General features: G+C 51.5%; 8 protein-coding genes across 8 annotated transcripts; 5 read left to right on the top strand and 3 right to left on the bottom strand.

Annotated features, from left to right (window-relative positions):
• Nucleotides 1–172: 172 nt before the first annotated feature.
• On the bottom strand, nt 173–1,059 carry COCVIDRAFT_83916 (hypothetical protein; the record flags this gene model as incomplete). The annotated part of the gene is made up of 3 exons (XM_014707272.1): nt 173–198; nt 283–959; nt 1,025–1,059. The coding sequence occupies 3 exons, from the start codon at nt 1,057–1,059 to the stop codon at nt 173–175; spliced, it is 738 nt and encodes a 245-aa protein (XP_014562758.1).
• Nucleotides 1,060–1,662: 603 nt separating this feature from the next.
• On the top strand, nt 1,663–2,308 carry COCVIDRAFT_11038 (hypothetical protein; the record flags this gene model as incomplete). The annotated part of the gene is made up of 2 exons (XM_014706998.1): nt 1,663–1,873; nt 1,965–2,308. 2 exons carry the CDS (start codon nt 1,663–1,665, stop codon nt 2,306–2,308), a joined length of 555 nt encoding a protein of 184 aa, XP_014562484.1.
• A 417-nt stretch (nt 2,309–2,725) lies between these two features.
• COCVIDRAFT_21579 (hypothetical protein) lies at nt 2,726–4,211 on the bottom strand (the record flags this gene model as incomplete). Its single annotated transcript, XM_014707067.1, has 2 exons — nt 2,726–3,678; nt 3,728–4,211. 2 exons carry the CDS (start codon nt 4,209–4,211, stop codon nt 2,726–2,728), a joined length of 1,437 nt encoding a protein of 478 aa, XP_014562553.1.
• Nucleotides 4,212–4,753: 542 nt separating this feature from the next.
• On the top strand, nt 4,754–5,613 carry COCVIDRAFT_21580 (hypothetical protein; the record flags this gene model as incomplete). Its single annotated transcript, XM_014707068.1, has 2 exons — nt 4,754–4,804; nt 4,855–5,613. The coding sequence occupies 2 exons, from the start codon at nt 4,754–4,756 to the stop codon at nt 5,611–5,613; spliced, it is 810 nt and encodes a 269-aa protein (XP_014562554.1).
• Nucleotides 5,614–6,088: 475 nt separating this feature from the next.
• Nucleotides 6,089–7,665, bottom strand: COCVIDRAFT_32595 (hypothetical protein; the record flags this gene model as incomplete). The annotated part of the gene is made up of 6 exons (XM_014707137.1): nt 6,089–6,527; nt 6,596–6,868; nt 6,925–7,024; nt 7,087–7,315; nt 7,390–7,412; nt 7,470–7,665. The coding sequence occupies 6 exons, from the start codon at nt 7,663–7,665 to the stop codon at nt 6,089–6,091; spliced, it is 1,260 nt and encodes a 419-aa protein (XP_014562623.1).
• Nucleotides 7,666–9,956: 2,291 nt separating this feature from the next.
• On the top strand, nt 9,957–11,313 carry COCVIDRAFT_11042 (hypothetical protein; the record flags this gene model as incomplete). Its single annotated transcript, XM_014706999.1, has 3 exons — nt 9,957–10,210; nt 10,258–11,021; nt 11,075–11,313. 3 exons carry the CDS (start codon nt 9,957–9,959, stop codon nt 11,311–11,313), a joined length of 1,257 nt encoding a protein of 418 aa, XP_014562485.1.
• A 611-nt stretch (nt 11,314–11,924) lies between these two features.
• Nucleotides 11,925–12,125, top strand: COCVIDRAFT_83148 (hypothetical protein; the record flags this gene model as incomplete). Its single annotated transcript, XM_014707273.1, has 1 exon — nt 11,925–12,125. One exon carries the CDS (start codon nt 11,925–11,927, stop codon nt 12,123–12,125), a length of 201 nt encoding a protein of 66 aa, XP_014562759.1.
• A 341-nt stretch (nt 12,126–12,466) lies between these two features.
• COCVIDRAFT_32597 (hypothetical protein) lies at nt 12,467–13,327 on the top strand (the record flags this gene model as incomplete). Its single annotated transcript, XM_014707138.1, has 1 exon — nt 12,467–13,327. The coding sequence occupies one exon, from the start codon at nt 12,467–12,469 to the stop codon at nt 13,325–13,327; it is 861 nt and encodes a 286-aa protein (XP_014562624.1).
• Between the last annotated feature and the right edge of the window lie 202 nt (nt 13,328–13,529).

Here is a 13,529-nt window from a genome sequence, read left to right on the forward strand (position 1 = left end):
GGTAAGAACTATAATGAAGAATACTACAGGCACGTCTTTAGAGCGTGTGTTGACGTAGGCACAAAGGCCTGCTTCATTCCCAGCCACATGGTTTTGCTTACGGGTCCAAGACATGATTCAAGTCGCTCGTTTCGAGGAGTGAAATGGTTGTAAAGGATGTGGTAATAGGGACTTAGTGACCGAGGCATCGGCTCCATCCTGTTCAATGTTAGTGGTCCATGGTTTCCCAAATCAATCGGTTTCCAGAGAGAGAGAGAGAGAGAGAGAGAGAGAGAAACATACCAGGCAATCCGCATCCAAAGCCAACAAACAAATAGAGCAAAAAGATGACAACAAGGATCAAAAGCACCATGAGCTTGACGTTCTTCCACCACATCCTCCTCTTCAATGTGCGACTCCTGACCCTAAAGTCCCTCGCATTCTCACCCAGTCTCCCCGTCTTGTCCACCAGCACACTCATATGCTCACCCCTCTCAAGTACGCGCTCAATGTTCTCCGTCATAATCTCCCTCACACCCTCAATCTCGCGCTGCGCCGTCCTAAGCGCATCCTGCTGCCCGGCCTGCGTACTCCCCTGCTCGAGCATCAACCTCTTGAGCGCGCCATTAAAACTTGCGCAGCCATACGGCGGCAAGTCATGAAAGTTTGTACTCTCGGGCTCGAACTCTGCAAAGAAGCGCTTCTCGAGCGTGGCGAGGAAGCCGAACGGGATGCGCTGGCCGAGCTCGCGCTCCGCGATGACGAGGAAGGTTAGGCCGCCGGCGGTGGCGTGGGAGGCGGGGAAATCAGAGGGCGACTTGACGAGGCAGTGGATGAAGAATTTGGACTGGTCGATTGTCTTGTGGGCGGATTTGTCGTGCGCGATGCGCGGGAGGACGAGCGAGACGAGCGACGATGCGTTGGAGGAGGCGGAGGCTGTGTGTTCGGCGAGGACGGTGGTGTTGTGGGCGATGCAGGCGCTGGTGAGGGGTGTTAGTTATGGTGATTGGGTCTGAGAGAAAGGGGGGAGACAGGAGTGTCGTACTATAGCAGCGGCGAGGACGATGATGAAGACGCCATCTTTGAGGGAGGTTACTCTTGGAGCCGGGACAAGACTGGTGCTTGATAGATGGATAGGATTGTGTGTATCTTCAGCTTCTATTCCGATGCTATGTCGTAGGTCACGTATGCGATCTGGGTTCTCAATAGAGTATATGCCTGTCGCTGGTAGCTGTGTGGGTCTAACCGGGGAAAGCTGGGAGTGTGTCGCAGGCACAGGATGTCGGATTGCTGCGCAAGACGCAAGGACAAGGCGCTAAAAGCTGGGGATAATGGCTAACCATGTGCGTCATAGGCCAAGGAAAGAAAGCTCCCAATCAACTTGCCTTGCGCGCTAATGCATGGCCCGAAAGATTGAGGACCGTGGTCTTACATTTCACTTTTTTGCTTTATTCAAAAAAAAATTGAAAAACATATACAACGTGACTTCGCGTATCTTGCGCGTGCGCTTGGATTGCAGAGTGGGGGGCACAGACATCACGTCCACTTGCTGCTCGGTGTCGTTGGTGCGCAACCTTATCGTACTACATAGTTTCTGATTACTTTTCTTATTCCAACATCCCTCTCCGCACACCTTTACTTCAACCTCCACATACGCACACACCTCAGCGCATTGAAGCCACCATGGTGCGCGTAAAGAACCGCTATCTAGTAGTCAACTTCCTATACCCAGAGCCCCCCACAAAGACCAAATCCAAACTCCCTGCCGTAATTCAAATCCACTCGCCCACGCCCGACGCGCTCAAGCCAGGCTTCATTGTGCGCATGATACGGGATGGAGTCGAAGAGCTATTTGGAGATTATGGGTCTGGCATGGTAGCTTCTGGGTTAAAAGGTACCTTGCCTTTTTCTTCATCTCTTAGTTATACATATGCATGTGCATGCGCTGTCGCATACACTACAGTAACTAATACTCGACCACTCAGTGAACTACTATTCCCCTTCAACCAGTACAGCCATAATCCGATGTCCCCGCGACCACTACGAAATGGTCTGGGCCGCCCTCACATACACTACGCGCCTCCCGCGGCCCCTCGACACGCCCGTCGTGATTCGAGTGGTGCGAGTTAGCGGGACTATCAAAAAAGCAGAAGAAGAGGTTATACGGCAGTCGCAACTGATTATTAAGAGAGCGAGAGAGTGGGAGGGCGAGGGACAGTTGCCTATGCTGCAGAGTGTGGAGAAGGCAGTGGAGAAAGAGCGGAGGGGAGAGGTGCAGGTGCTCGCTGAAGTTGATGATGAGAGTGATAGTGATAATATGAGTGAGTAGGTGCGGATTCCAACTTGCCTGGAAAGCAAACTCTTAGGTAAACTCGCTTGGTGTGCGATACGCAAAAGCGCATCGGTTCTGCAAGACTGGCCGCTGCATATTAGGTATATGCATAGACCTGTTGCTCCTCACCGAGGACAAGGACCAGTCATACGCTCATAGTTGAGAGCTGTAATATTCTCCTCAATCGACACTCGCGTGCTCACTCAGCTAACATACGTTCGAGTCTACCCTGTCAACTGCGGTACGCAATCGACAATACACCAAATCGTCACACACCGTTCCATCGACACAAGACAGTCGGCGAGTATACATGACAGCGAATCTATTATACACAACCTCTATGATACATGTGGTGAAAAAAAAAGGAAACTTGCGCTCTTCTACATGAAAAAAGCATGGGACCAGATCAACGTCTTAATTGGGTCTAAGCATAGCAATCAGAGTAGCAGTAATAACGGCTCCCGCCGCAGCGCCTTGCAAAACCGCAGTCGTGTAGTCGATTCTCCGCATGGAAATGACACGCTCGCTGAGCAAGTCATTAGCAATATATTGTGCCTTTTCCTGCCAAGTCTCCAGTTTACTGTAGGGATGATAGGATGGAGCGGCCTCCCTAGCGACGGTGACTTTCTCCTCGGGCGTCAAAGTCTCTTCTTCTGGACTGAATTCAGTGACTCCCGGCACAGGCTCAACAAGGGTTTCTGCGACAACATCGGGGACAACTTCTGGCTCTGCGACCGCTGGCAACTCTTCAATGACCTCTTCGACCTCTTCCACTGCAGCAGATTCAGCGGGCATCGTAGGCGTATAAGCTTGCTCAACAACCCTCTCGACCTCCCTCTCCATGGCTGCAGGTCCCTGGCTGCTAAGAGTGGGTGTTACAGCCGCTGCAGCCGCCGCGGATGCAGCTTCGGAAGCAATCTTCTGTTGCGCCTCCAACGCGTTCTTGATCTCCTTGACCATCCTCTTTCTCCTCCAGGGCTCGAGAATTGCCAGACTGAGCAACAGCAAGAAGATATTGACACCCATCAGTCCAAAGGTAACCCAGGTGCTGTTCCTGCGGATAGTATCACTCCAGATTTGTTCCTCATGGTACTGTGCACGCTCTCTCTTTTCTAGCTGCGCTCGTGCATCCTCCAAGGCATTCTCGGCGTTTGCAACGGCATCCTTTGCTTCGCGGACGGCCTGGTCGTTGAGGTGCTCGGATCGGATAAGAGCCATGTAGCGTTCGAGATCGCCATTCGACCACGAGTGTTTCCGTTCGAGGAGAGCGACGACTTCTTTCTGCGAAGTGGCCTGGTGAGCGAGGGCAGTATCGAGGGCTTGTTTGGCAGCGTCAATGGCCGAGCGGCGGGCCTTTACGAGCTTTTCTGTCCTGAGATTAGAGCTAGTTTCCTCAAGAGTGAAGAAATGGCGTACCTTGTTCTTTGATTTCTCTTCGCAGGGCTTCCACTCCTGAGTAGTCGGTACCTGTGTATGTGTTGACCTTTTGTGTTACTACGGCAAGCTTGGGTAGCAGTTCATCCATGGCATCAGAGAAGCGCTTCAAGAGGCTCCATCTCTGCCTTTCACGGTGCGAAGGCAAGTGCTCATCGGGTACACGTGCAATGGTATCTGGGGACTCGGCTTTCTTGGGTTGTTCTGGTTCGGGCTCTGGTGGGGGAGGTTTGGAGGCTTCGGTAGCCGGTGATTCCTTGAGTGCTGCTACCGAGCTCTCGGCTGCTCTCTGAATGGCTATCTGATCCTCTAATAAGGCATTGAGTCTTCTCTGTAATCTTTCTTGGTCTTCTGGCGATGGCGGGGGTGCAGAAACATTGGGCCGTGGTTGTGCTTGGGGCTGCGGTTGTGATGGAGCTTGTGGTTGTGGGGCCTGTGGTTGTGCTGGTGCCGCGGGCGGTGGCATTGCGATGGCATCTGACGGTTTTGGCGGCTTTCCTCCTTCTTCTCTCCATCTCGTCGAGCTCGAGAGGGCACGTCGCTGCCATGTCTCAGCCGCATTGATGGTTAGTTGCAGCCTTGGATCCCATCTTGGTCCACCGCCAGACAACGACAGGCGATGTTGGCATGGCAGACATGGCGACGACGCGGTGCTCGCACGGCGACTGAAAAGGCGGAGTGAAGAGGCTACCTTGTTAGTGACCAGCTCGCGTGAAGCATTCCGAAGCAATGGCCTCATTGCTGTCTCTTGCCTTACATCAAGAGCGCAGTGACGGGGACGACGAATGACGAAAAAGCACCAGCCATGCGGACCTCCGAAGCGCTCTGACGTGCCAAGAGGCGTGGGGTTGTCCTCGACGTGTTGAGCCCCGGCTTGCCCATTCAGGCTGTACCTAGTGCCGCTCGAGTATTTCAGGTATTGGCCGAATGACTTAATGTACATCATTTTCTATCTTTTGTAGCCCCTCAACTTTTCCCTACGACATTCACCCGCTTCATACGTTCAAGATGGGATCTATCGATTTGGCAGAGTTGCCCGCTATGAAGAGCGACCCCAAGGTACGTAATGCTACACCCCGCTCGACATACATACTGACATTACGAGACAGTTCATTTTCTTCACCGACTTCGACGGCACAATCACACTCCAAGACTCAAATGACTTCATGACCGACAACATCGGCTATGGCCAGGAAAAGAGGCGCGCAGGTAACATTGCCTGCCTCAACAACGAGATCTCCTTCCGCGACTCCTTCCGCGACATGATGGACAGCGTCACACGGCCCTACGACCAATGCATCCAGTACCTCGTCGACAACATCAAGCTAGACCCAGGCTTCAAGGCCTTCTTCGAGTGGTCGCTCGAGAACAACATTCCTGTTGTAGTCTTGAGTTCCGGCATGGAGCCTATTATCCGCGCGCTGCTTGAGAAACTCGTCGGACCCAGCGCAAGCAAGATGCAGGTTCTGGGTAACTATGTGGGTCCCCGCGAGGGCAAGAGCATCAACGAGGAGGGGGGATGGCAGATTCTGTTCAAGCACCCTGACTCGGGTTTCGGCCATGACAAGTCGATTGAGCTGCGCAAGTACTCGTCGCTCCCCGAGAACGTGCGCCCGACTATGTTCTACGCTGGCGACGGTGTGTCAGATTTGTCGGCTGCGCGCGAGACAGACCTTCTGTTTGCGAAGAAGGGACATGATTTGATTAGCTACTGTGCTCGCGAAGATGTCCCCTTTACAGTCTTCGAGGATTGGTCCGATATCCTGGCCAAGTGCAAGAGCATTGTCGAGGGCAAGACGACGGTCCAGGCCGCGGCCAAGGAAGGCTACGAAGCGTACAAAAAGGGCGAGGCTGGCCTCAAGAAGTAGATGGCGGGCTTGTGGGGAGGGATTTAACCGGAGAGACAGAAAAGCTCTCCTTATCCGGTTTCCACGCCGCGGCGCAGTTGATTCCCAGACATTCTCATGCTTCCCCTTTTCCAGACGGATCGCTCCGGATGTAGTGCCCGCAGTAGTGGCTGCGGCGTAGTTGTGAACGGCCCGCATGTGTGGGGAGGAGGAGAAAGCGCTGCGATCTCGTAGGTGACTGCGACAAACGCAAACGTCTTTACACGATTACACAAGACGATAGACATGATTTACACGATAGACTATAGAAACCCACAATTTCGGTTTACACATGATTTGTTAGTATTTGAAACTAGAATAGACTGGTTTGTCTACAATACCATTCTGCAGAATAGCGTAACAAAACTGAACGTCCGTTGAGTGGGTATATCTCGCTATGTAAGGAAAAATAAAAAATCAACCTGATACATATGAAATTCTTCTTTTCCCCATATCATCATCGACTTATAGCTACCTCAGTGGTCTTTACGATAGTCAAACCTCTCTGTACAGACCTCCGCGGACCACATCGTGCCTCGTAACTCTCAATGCTATCATCACTCTCCCTAGCTGGACTTCCCATTCTCTCAAGACCGCTTTTACCTCGTCCAGCTACGACGGTGTATGTGTCCTTGGCGAGCACTGTGTCTTCACCGTAAGGGTCACGTCCTATCGACTGACTACCCTCGCTCATATTCTTCATGACGAAGCTATCGCTGTTCTGCTGCTCGCTCTGTTTCATATACCCCCTTGAGCGAAACGGTGTGCTATTGAGGCCATTCGAACCGGTTGTTCGGCCTCTTGTGGCTATGGACCGGACTTGTCCGAAGAAGCTTGCGAAGAGGGGTTTAATGGTTGGAAGACAGGCGGCGATGATGCCAACGTGCATTTCTACTCTGTTTTGTTGTGACGAAAGTTAGTGTTAAGCCCTTCAAGGGTTCTAGTGCGTGATGCAAGGACGTACTGTTGCCAGATGTAGTACCAGGATCCATCGCCGGACCAATCTTTTACTTTGAAGAAATTGGCTTGCATCGGTGTCTTGTAGATTGCTATAGCAGAGGCGAATAGACCAAGACCCAAGATTGTTGCGAGACCAATGCGTGTTTGAATAGTGACTTGGAGCTTCCAGACCATGGGTATGGGAATCAGGGCGAATATCAGATCTGTGGCGATGTTGATGCAAGAGTTGAAGACACCGACATTTTTGAATATTGTCGCATCATAACATTTTGCTTTGCTGTGTTTGTGTTAGCCATTACTTTGAACTATACCAAGACTTGAATTGGTACCAACCCCATTGGCGGACGCATAGTGAAGTCCCAGCCTGCTCGTACAGGTATACATTGGAATATAATGGCGAACGTCGAGCCAATCGTGAAAATAACAATGAAAACTGGGCGATCAATCAGTCACTGTTGTGGGCAACGCGGAATTCTCCAACCAAATGTTACTTACTCAGCATGCCGATCAGGAATGGTCGCCATCTTGTCCGGTCTGCCAGCCGGAGCAAGAAGAGACCGATCGATAGCTTGATGAAGCTGTATCCGGCAATGATGAGAATCGAATAGAAGTACATGTACTTGAAAAAGAGAAAAGTATTCTCCACTGGGAATGCTTCGGCGTGTTTTCCCAGTCCAAGATTAATGACTGTCAAGAACAGACCCAGTGTTGTTATGCTTATGCACTGCAGACGTAGATGTCAGCGATATGTTCAGCGAACAAAGGGGTTATCTGAATTTCCCAGAGTGGTAGACATACTACTGCAACCAACATCATAATGTCTGGTTTAGTCGGTTAGTGACGTTCGGCGATTCTTATACGTGAGTGGTGTTGCATACCATCCCAACCGAATGTTTTCAACATAAAGATTCGCACATAGAACCGTAGAAGCACCGCAGTGGTAGATAATGCGAACAGGGGACCCTCTACGGCCATCAAGTGGGCAGCTTGATTCTCTGCCATATACTCTGGTGATCGCGCTGGCGTTGGGGGAGGTCCCCATCCCTGCCTCGAAATGAGATGATGATAGGCCATGTTGAAAATGTGCCCTCAAAGGAAGCAAAATGGACGAGAAGACTTTTTCTAACAGAAGACAGACATGTACGTTTTCATGGCTCTGCTCAAAAACGCCCCATGACCGTGTGCCCGAAAGTGGCACGCAGACACGCGCAGAGTGTAAAGACTGTGCACTACAGTAAACGGCCATATCTGGATTAGTATTGGTCCGGGCCAAAACATGCTTCTCCGTATATGCACGCTACATTGTTTTAATGTCAACGCTACGGCTCGGCTGTGTTGCATAACAGGGGAACGGTCGGAGTGGCGGGCTGTCTGCCCAATCATGATGTTTGTGCCAACGGGATTGCAAAGCTTGATACCGAATCCACTGGCCTGCCGCTATGTTGCTACAATCCGAGGATCAAGACAGAGTCCCTTTATTTCTTCTCCTCATGCCTTGGAAGAACCCAAAGACGCGGTGTTGCGAGTACATGTACAGACTGCTGGCTGAAACACTGTCATACCTCTAGTCTACATTGCAGTGTATTCTAGACATTCGGTGAGTGGCTCATGGACATCTTCGTTATTACGAACTTGGCACGTGCTGCTTTTGGATAATCAGGACCAATATCGACAGCCAAAATTGGAAGAACATGTCTTCATTCGGAGCAAGGAGCGATGCGGGCTCTGTCACTCTGCACTTGAACACTTTCTACCAGAAAAATGGTAACACCCATATTGAGAAAATCATGAGATTTTGCAGCTGTTTCCCTTCCTACTGGCCTTTGTTGCGATTCTTTGAAAACAGGATGTTGAAACTGTAGGATTCATCACAAGAATGCGGTAGATTCTGCGAACGGTTGCGGAGGAAGTGCCCAGTAGAGGGTAAGGCTCGGATGCTAGTGTGTTAGTGAGGGAAAAGTCTCCATATACCAACTACCAATCCTGTAGCCTATGGCTATAAGTTACGCATCGTCGGCGCACCGGACTTTGCCATACCCACCTCGTACGACTTGAGTTTTGCTAACATCGCAGGTAGTGGCGTGAACACGGCTGCAACACGTGTCTGAGCAAGTCTACCCGCAGGCTAGTGGGCTGAGCAATCTCCGGGCTATGCAGGCTGTCAGTTGTGAGATGAACGGATAGGATGTGGTCGTGGAATGATAGGACGCTAACGGTCCAGGCGAGCGGGCAGCGGGGGCCGGTTCCGCGGGCAACAACGGCGCTTGAAATTATCCGCGGCGTAGCAATTGGTCATAGAAAAGTAGCATGCTTATGCGGGCCGCCACACCCTCTTCCCCCCTCCCGTTCATCGTCCCATCTCTTTGCCGCTGATAGGGCCTTTGCCAAGTATCTCTGATTATACTCAAGTATCGTGGCCAAGTATGATCAGAAGTGATTGACGCGCCAAACTCCCTGGTAGGTATTAGTGTATGAGATCCGCGCCGATCGGACTATATACTACGAATTACAGTACCTAGGCACAATCCTCAGGTACCACATCCCAATTTCTTCCCGTTGGACCCGCCCCTAAGCTCCGCACGATGACACCGGTTAAACAGATGAAGAGAAAATACAGTCTTGCGTGAGCGTTGTGGAACCACAGCCGCCACACGGCTCGGGGCCTGTTCAGTGCAGCGGCGTAGACATCCCAAGTTTTTCCTGGCCTATCCATTGCCCTGTCCCTCGATAGACCCGTAACCGAGGCTTCCAGAATCTGCTCCCACATCTTACCTGCATTCACAGCCTCAATGCCTTTTTTCCTGTCCTTCACATGGGGCCGAGACTCAGGCGAACCCACGTGTTGCGGAGTTTAGAGACGCCCCTTTGGATCCTACGAGGCGAGTTCGGAATGAAGGATCCATTCTGGTAGTAGTGGTAAGGTAGAAGGAGCACCAAAAAGGTTTCCATCCCATTTGGACCATTTGAGGATTGCGGGCGAATAAATCTTTGGTATGCGATACATTCTCACTGACTCGAAGGCTGTTCGGAATCAATGAACCGAGATTCGGGGCCTGAAAATCACTGAATGTTAGTGCTGTTGGTAGTCAGATTGCTTGATTGGACTAGATGAAGAAAGGTGTTGGTATGCACGCTGGAAGTATTTGAAGGCTCGTGCAGCCCTGCATTGCTAGGCAGTGCTTTTGTCGTCTCTCGCTTTCGCCTCTCTCATATCTTAATATAATTCAGTAATAGCCCACTCGGACTGGCATCGTGTCCGAAGTTATATTCAGAGCAGTCGGCGGTTTCAGTCGTTCACTCGTCTTGATCCCCCAAGGCCCCCCGAATACCTGAATACCCAGCTTTACCCGGTTCGAAACGCGATCATGCGTACAGCCGCACTCCTTTGGCTTGCACCCGCAGCGTTGGCTAGCGCTATTCCTGCGCTCGAGGAAACTTCTCCAGCTGCATCATTTGACAAGAGGCAGAATGTTTCTCCGAACATCTTGGGAGGAAAGGTCCTTGAGGCAGATGTGTACGCTGGAATTGCTGCCATCAACCAGCAGATCTTCCAGGCCACACAACAAAACGAGCAGTTCAAGAAATGCAACCCCTTGAACATTGTTGTTCGCAAGGAATGGTGTGTATCTCAGCAAAGTGACAGAAGACATGTACTAACATATTCAGGGCTACCTTCACCAAGCCGGAGAAGACCAATTACATTCAGGCGGTTCAATGCATGTCCAAGCTACCCCCGAAGACGCCCAAGGCCGAATGCCCGGGCTGCCGGAACCGATACGACGACTTCGTAGCTGCGCATATCAAGCAGACGTTCTCGATCCACAACACTGGAAACTTTCTTCCGTGGCACCGCTACTTCACGTGGGCATATGAACAAACACTGCGAAAGGAATGTGGGTACAAGGGCTACCAGCCGTACTACAACTGGCCGCGATGGGCTGACGACCCCATCAAGAGCCCTGCTTTTGACGGCTCTGCCACGTCCTTGAGTGGCAATGGTGTGCTTGGATGCACTAACCAAACCTTTTATGGAATTCCAACGAATGCAGAGCCGAAGATCAAGATTCCCAAAGGCAGCGGTGGAGGCTGCGTAGCCTCTGGACCCTTCAAGGACTGGAGCGTCAATCTTGGACCCGTCTTCACGGACTCGCTCTGTGTACCTCCCAATCCAATCTCTGACTTCACGGATCCCAACATGGGGCTTGGATATAACCCCCGTTGTCTCAAGCGAGACATTTCATCGTGGACATCCAGACAGTGGACCAATGACGAGATGGTAGTGAAGCTGCTCAATAGCCCAGACATGAAGACTTTCTGGACCGACATGCAAGGTGGTGATCCCTCTTTTGATAATAACTTCATGGGCGTGCACACTGCGGGGCACTTCCACTTGGGCGGTGATCCTGGATCGGATTTCTTCACTTCTCCCGGTACGTCTTCATGTTGCATGTGTTTGTGTTTCCGCCTGCTAACGTAGAAAAAGGTGACCCATGGTTCTTCCTCCACCACGGACAGATTGATCGTGTGTGGTGGACGTGGCAAAACATCAACCCTGCCGAGCGTACCAACGCCATCTATGGAACTACCGTTATTTCTGACCCCACCGCGCCTGCAACTAAGCTCACCGACAAGATGACGTTGGGCTATGCCTATCCAGTAGACATTACGGTTGCCGATGCGATGACTACGATGGGAGGACCTTTCTGCTACACGTACATCTAGAAGTGCCGGTTAGAGGCTTCTTTGCTATTCGTGTGAATAATTTCTAGTAGATACTGCATTGCCATTGGAGCACTAGAGGGAATAAAAATAAACTTGGCATTCGTAACCGATGCGGTGTGACTCTTGACGCCGGGTGTGAACAGGCATATACCCAGTAGTTTGATATGAAGCGGCTCTTGACCGCACAACCATGGTAGATTTGCTTGACCACCATGCCCACAGAAAATGAGAAGAGCGACAGTTGTGCATCGAGGCTAAGAATGGTCTTGGTAGTGGGGCATCTGCAGGTGCTTGAGACGAAGTACCAGTACAGTGGTCGGGCACGCCTTGGCTCTATTGCGGAGGCGTTGACACTCTACTCCACCTGTTCTAGTACCAGTATACACATGTATCAGAGTATCCTAAAAGGATGAAGCTCGGACAAAGGTACCAGGAGCAGAGCAAGCAACGATTCGACAATGGCACGCAGCGCTAAGCAGTCACCATACCTGTGTAGCATTCGGCTCTTGACGAAGAATGAATGGGCGGGGTTCTCCCCATCCAAAGGGCGCGGAGACCCTGCATTGCCAACGCATCACCGCTGAAGAAAAGGGACCCCCCAAAGAGCAATCATGTGCACCAATCCTTCTCTGATCACGCCCGTTCCCAAGAAGCGTCTGTCAGATTGCAGCCAACCCCCTCTACTACAACCCCGACGCCCGAACTACCCAGATTCATTGGACAGCCTGCAATCGTGCTCTGTTGCTGTTTGCGGGTTATTATTAGTTGGGCTGGCGATTCCGAGCAAAGAAAAAGCTTACTTGCCTGGTTAATTTTACCCCACTAACAGCCTACATTTGTCCCCGCCGCCGCCGCCGCCGCGCGCGACAACCGGGTTTCCAGGGTCCCTTTTTTTTAGACCAGGGGGGTTTGGTTCCGCGCTGGGAAAGAAAGAATTACAAGACGTGTTGGGCATCATCGATATAGTCGGCACAACCATTTTGTTTTCTTACCATCACAAAAGACCTCACGAGAAAGACACACAGGAGAGAGACAAAAGAAAGACAAGAGCGTTCAACGTCATACTAAAGAAAGCACAGTCTCCAAAAAAAGAGACATACCATTTACCCCCCTTCCCCGCATATCACTCCCCTCCTCCCCCCTTCTCACAGCCATGAACGTTGACCCTCTGACGGGCGCACCGCTGCCGTCCACCGCAATCCAGCGCATTCTGTACCTCGCGCCCAAAGTGCACATATACCAGATCCCACCGGCGACGTCGACAAAAGGGTACCAAGCCTCTACGTGGACGGCCAACAACAATCAGCTACAGATCTTCACCGCGCGATTACGCATCGTCGAGACCTCGATACCCAGCGCATCCTCGGACGACGCAAGCGGCAACGATGACAACGAAAAAGTAACGACGACAATCCTGCTCGAAGACCCCAAGAACGGGGATCTTTTTGCTGCAGCACCGTATACTAGTGAGCGCACCGTCGAACAGGCACTGGACAGCAGTCGCTTCTTCGCCATCACCGTCGTAGGCGAGGGCCGCAAAGCTGTGCTAGGCATGGGCTTCGAAGAACGCAGTGAAGCCTTCGACTTCTCCATCGCCCTCCAAGACGCCCGGCGCGTACTAGGTTTCGAATCCAAATCCGCCTCATCCCTCTCCTCACGATCCTCATCCAAAACCTCTGCTCCCGTGGCTGAAGAAGTAAAGCGCGATTTCAGCCTCAAGGCCGGAGAGACAATATCGATTAACCTTGGCGGACTCAAGGGCCGGCGGTCGAGGAGCCATGAGAGCGATAAGAGCGACGAGGGCAAGAAGAGCGATCAGGATGCCCTGTTTAGTATAAAACCGCCACCTGGGAGCGGGCCTGGAGGCGCGTTTTTGCCCCCGCCCCCCAGTGCGAAGAGTGTGAAGGAAGAGAGAAGGAGGAGTAGACAGACGTTTGATGCGGCGAGCTTGCCGCCGAAACAGACGGCCGAGGATCTAGGGTTTGATGATGGAGAGTTTGGAGAGTTTCAATGAAAAGAAAGCATATGTGGAAGTATATCAATGGGCGAGGCATGACCTTTTTCCTTTAATTTTTTGTACATTTAGCAAGGCGTTCCCTTTTTATATATATATATTGTTGCATCTGTCTCACGTGTATCCTCGCATGGCAGGCGCGTTGGGAAGAATTCAAACATCAAGAGTCAAGAAATGGTTGTTACATGTGTATATGTCTGTG

The sequence above is a fragment of the Bipolaris victoriae genome, assembly GCF_000527765.1.
Source record: "Bipolaris victoriae FI3 unplaced genomic scaffold scaffold_0, whole genome shotgun sequence".
NCBI lineage: Eukaryota > Fungi > Ascomycota > Dothideomycetes > Pleosporales > Pleosporaceae > Bipolaris > Bipolaris victoriae.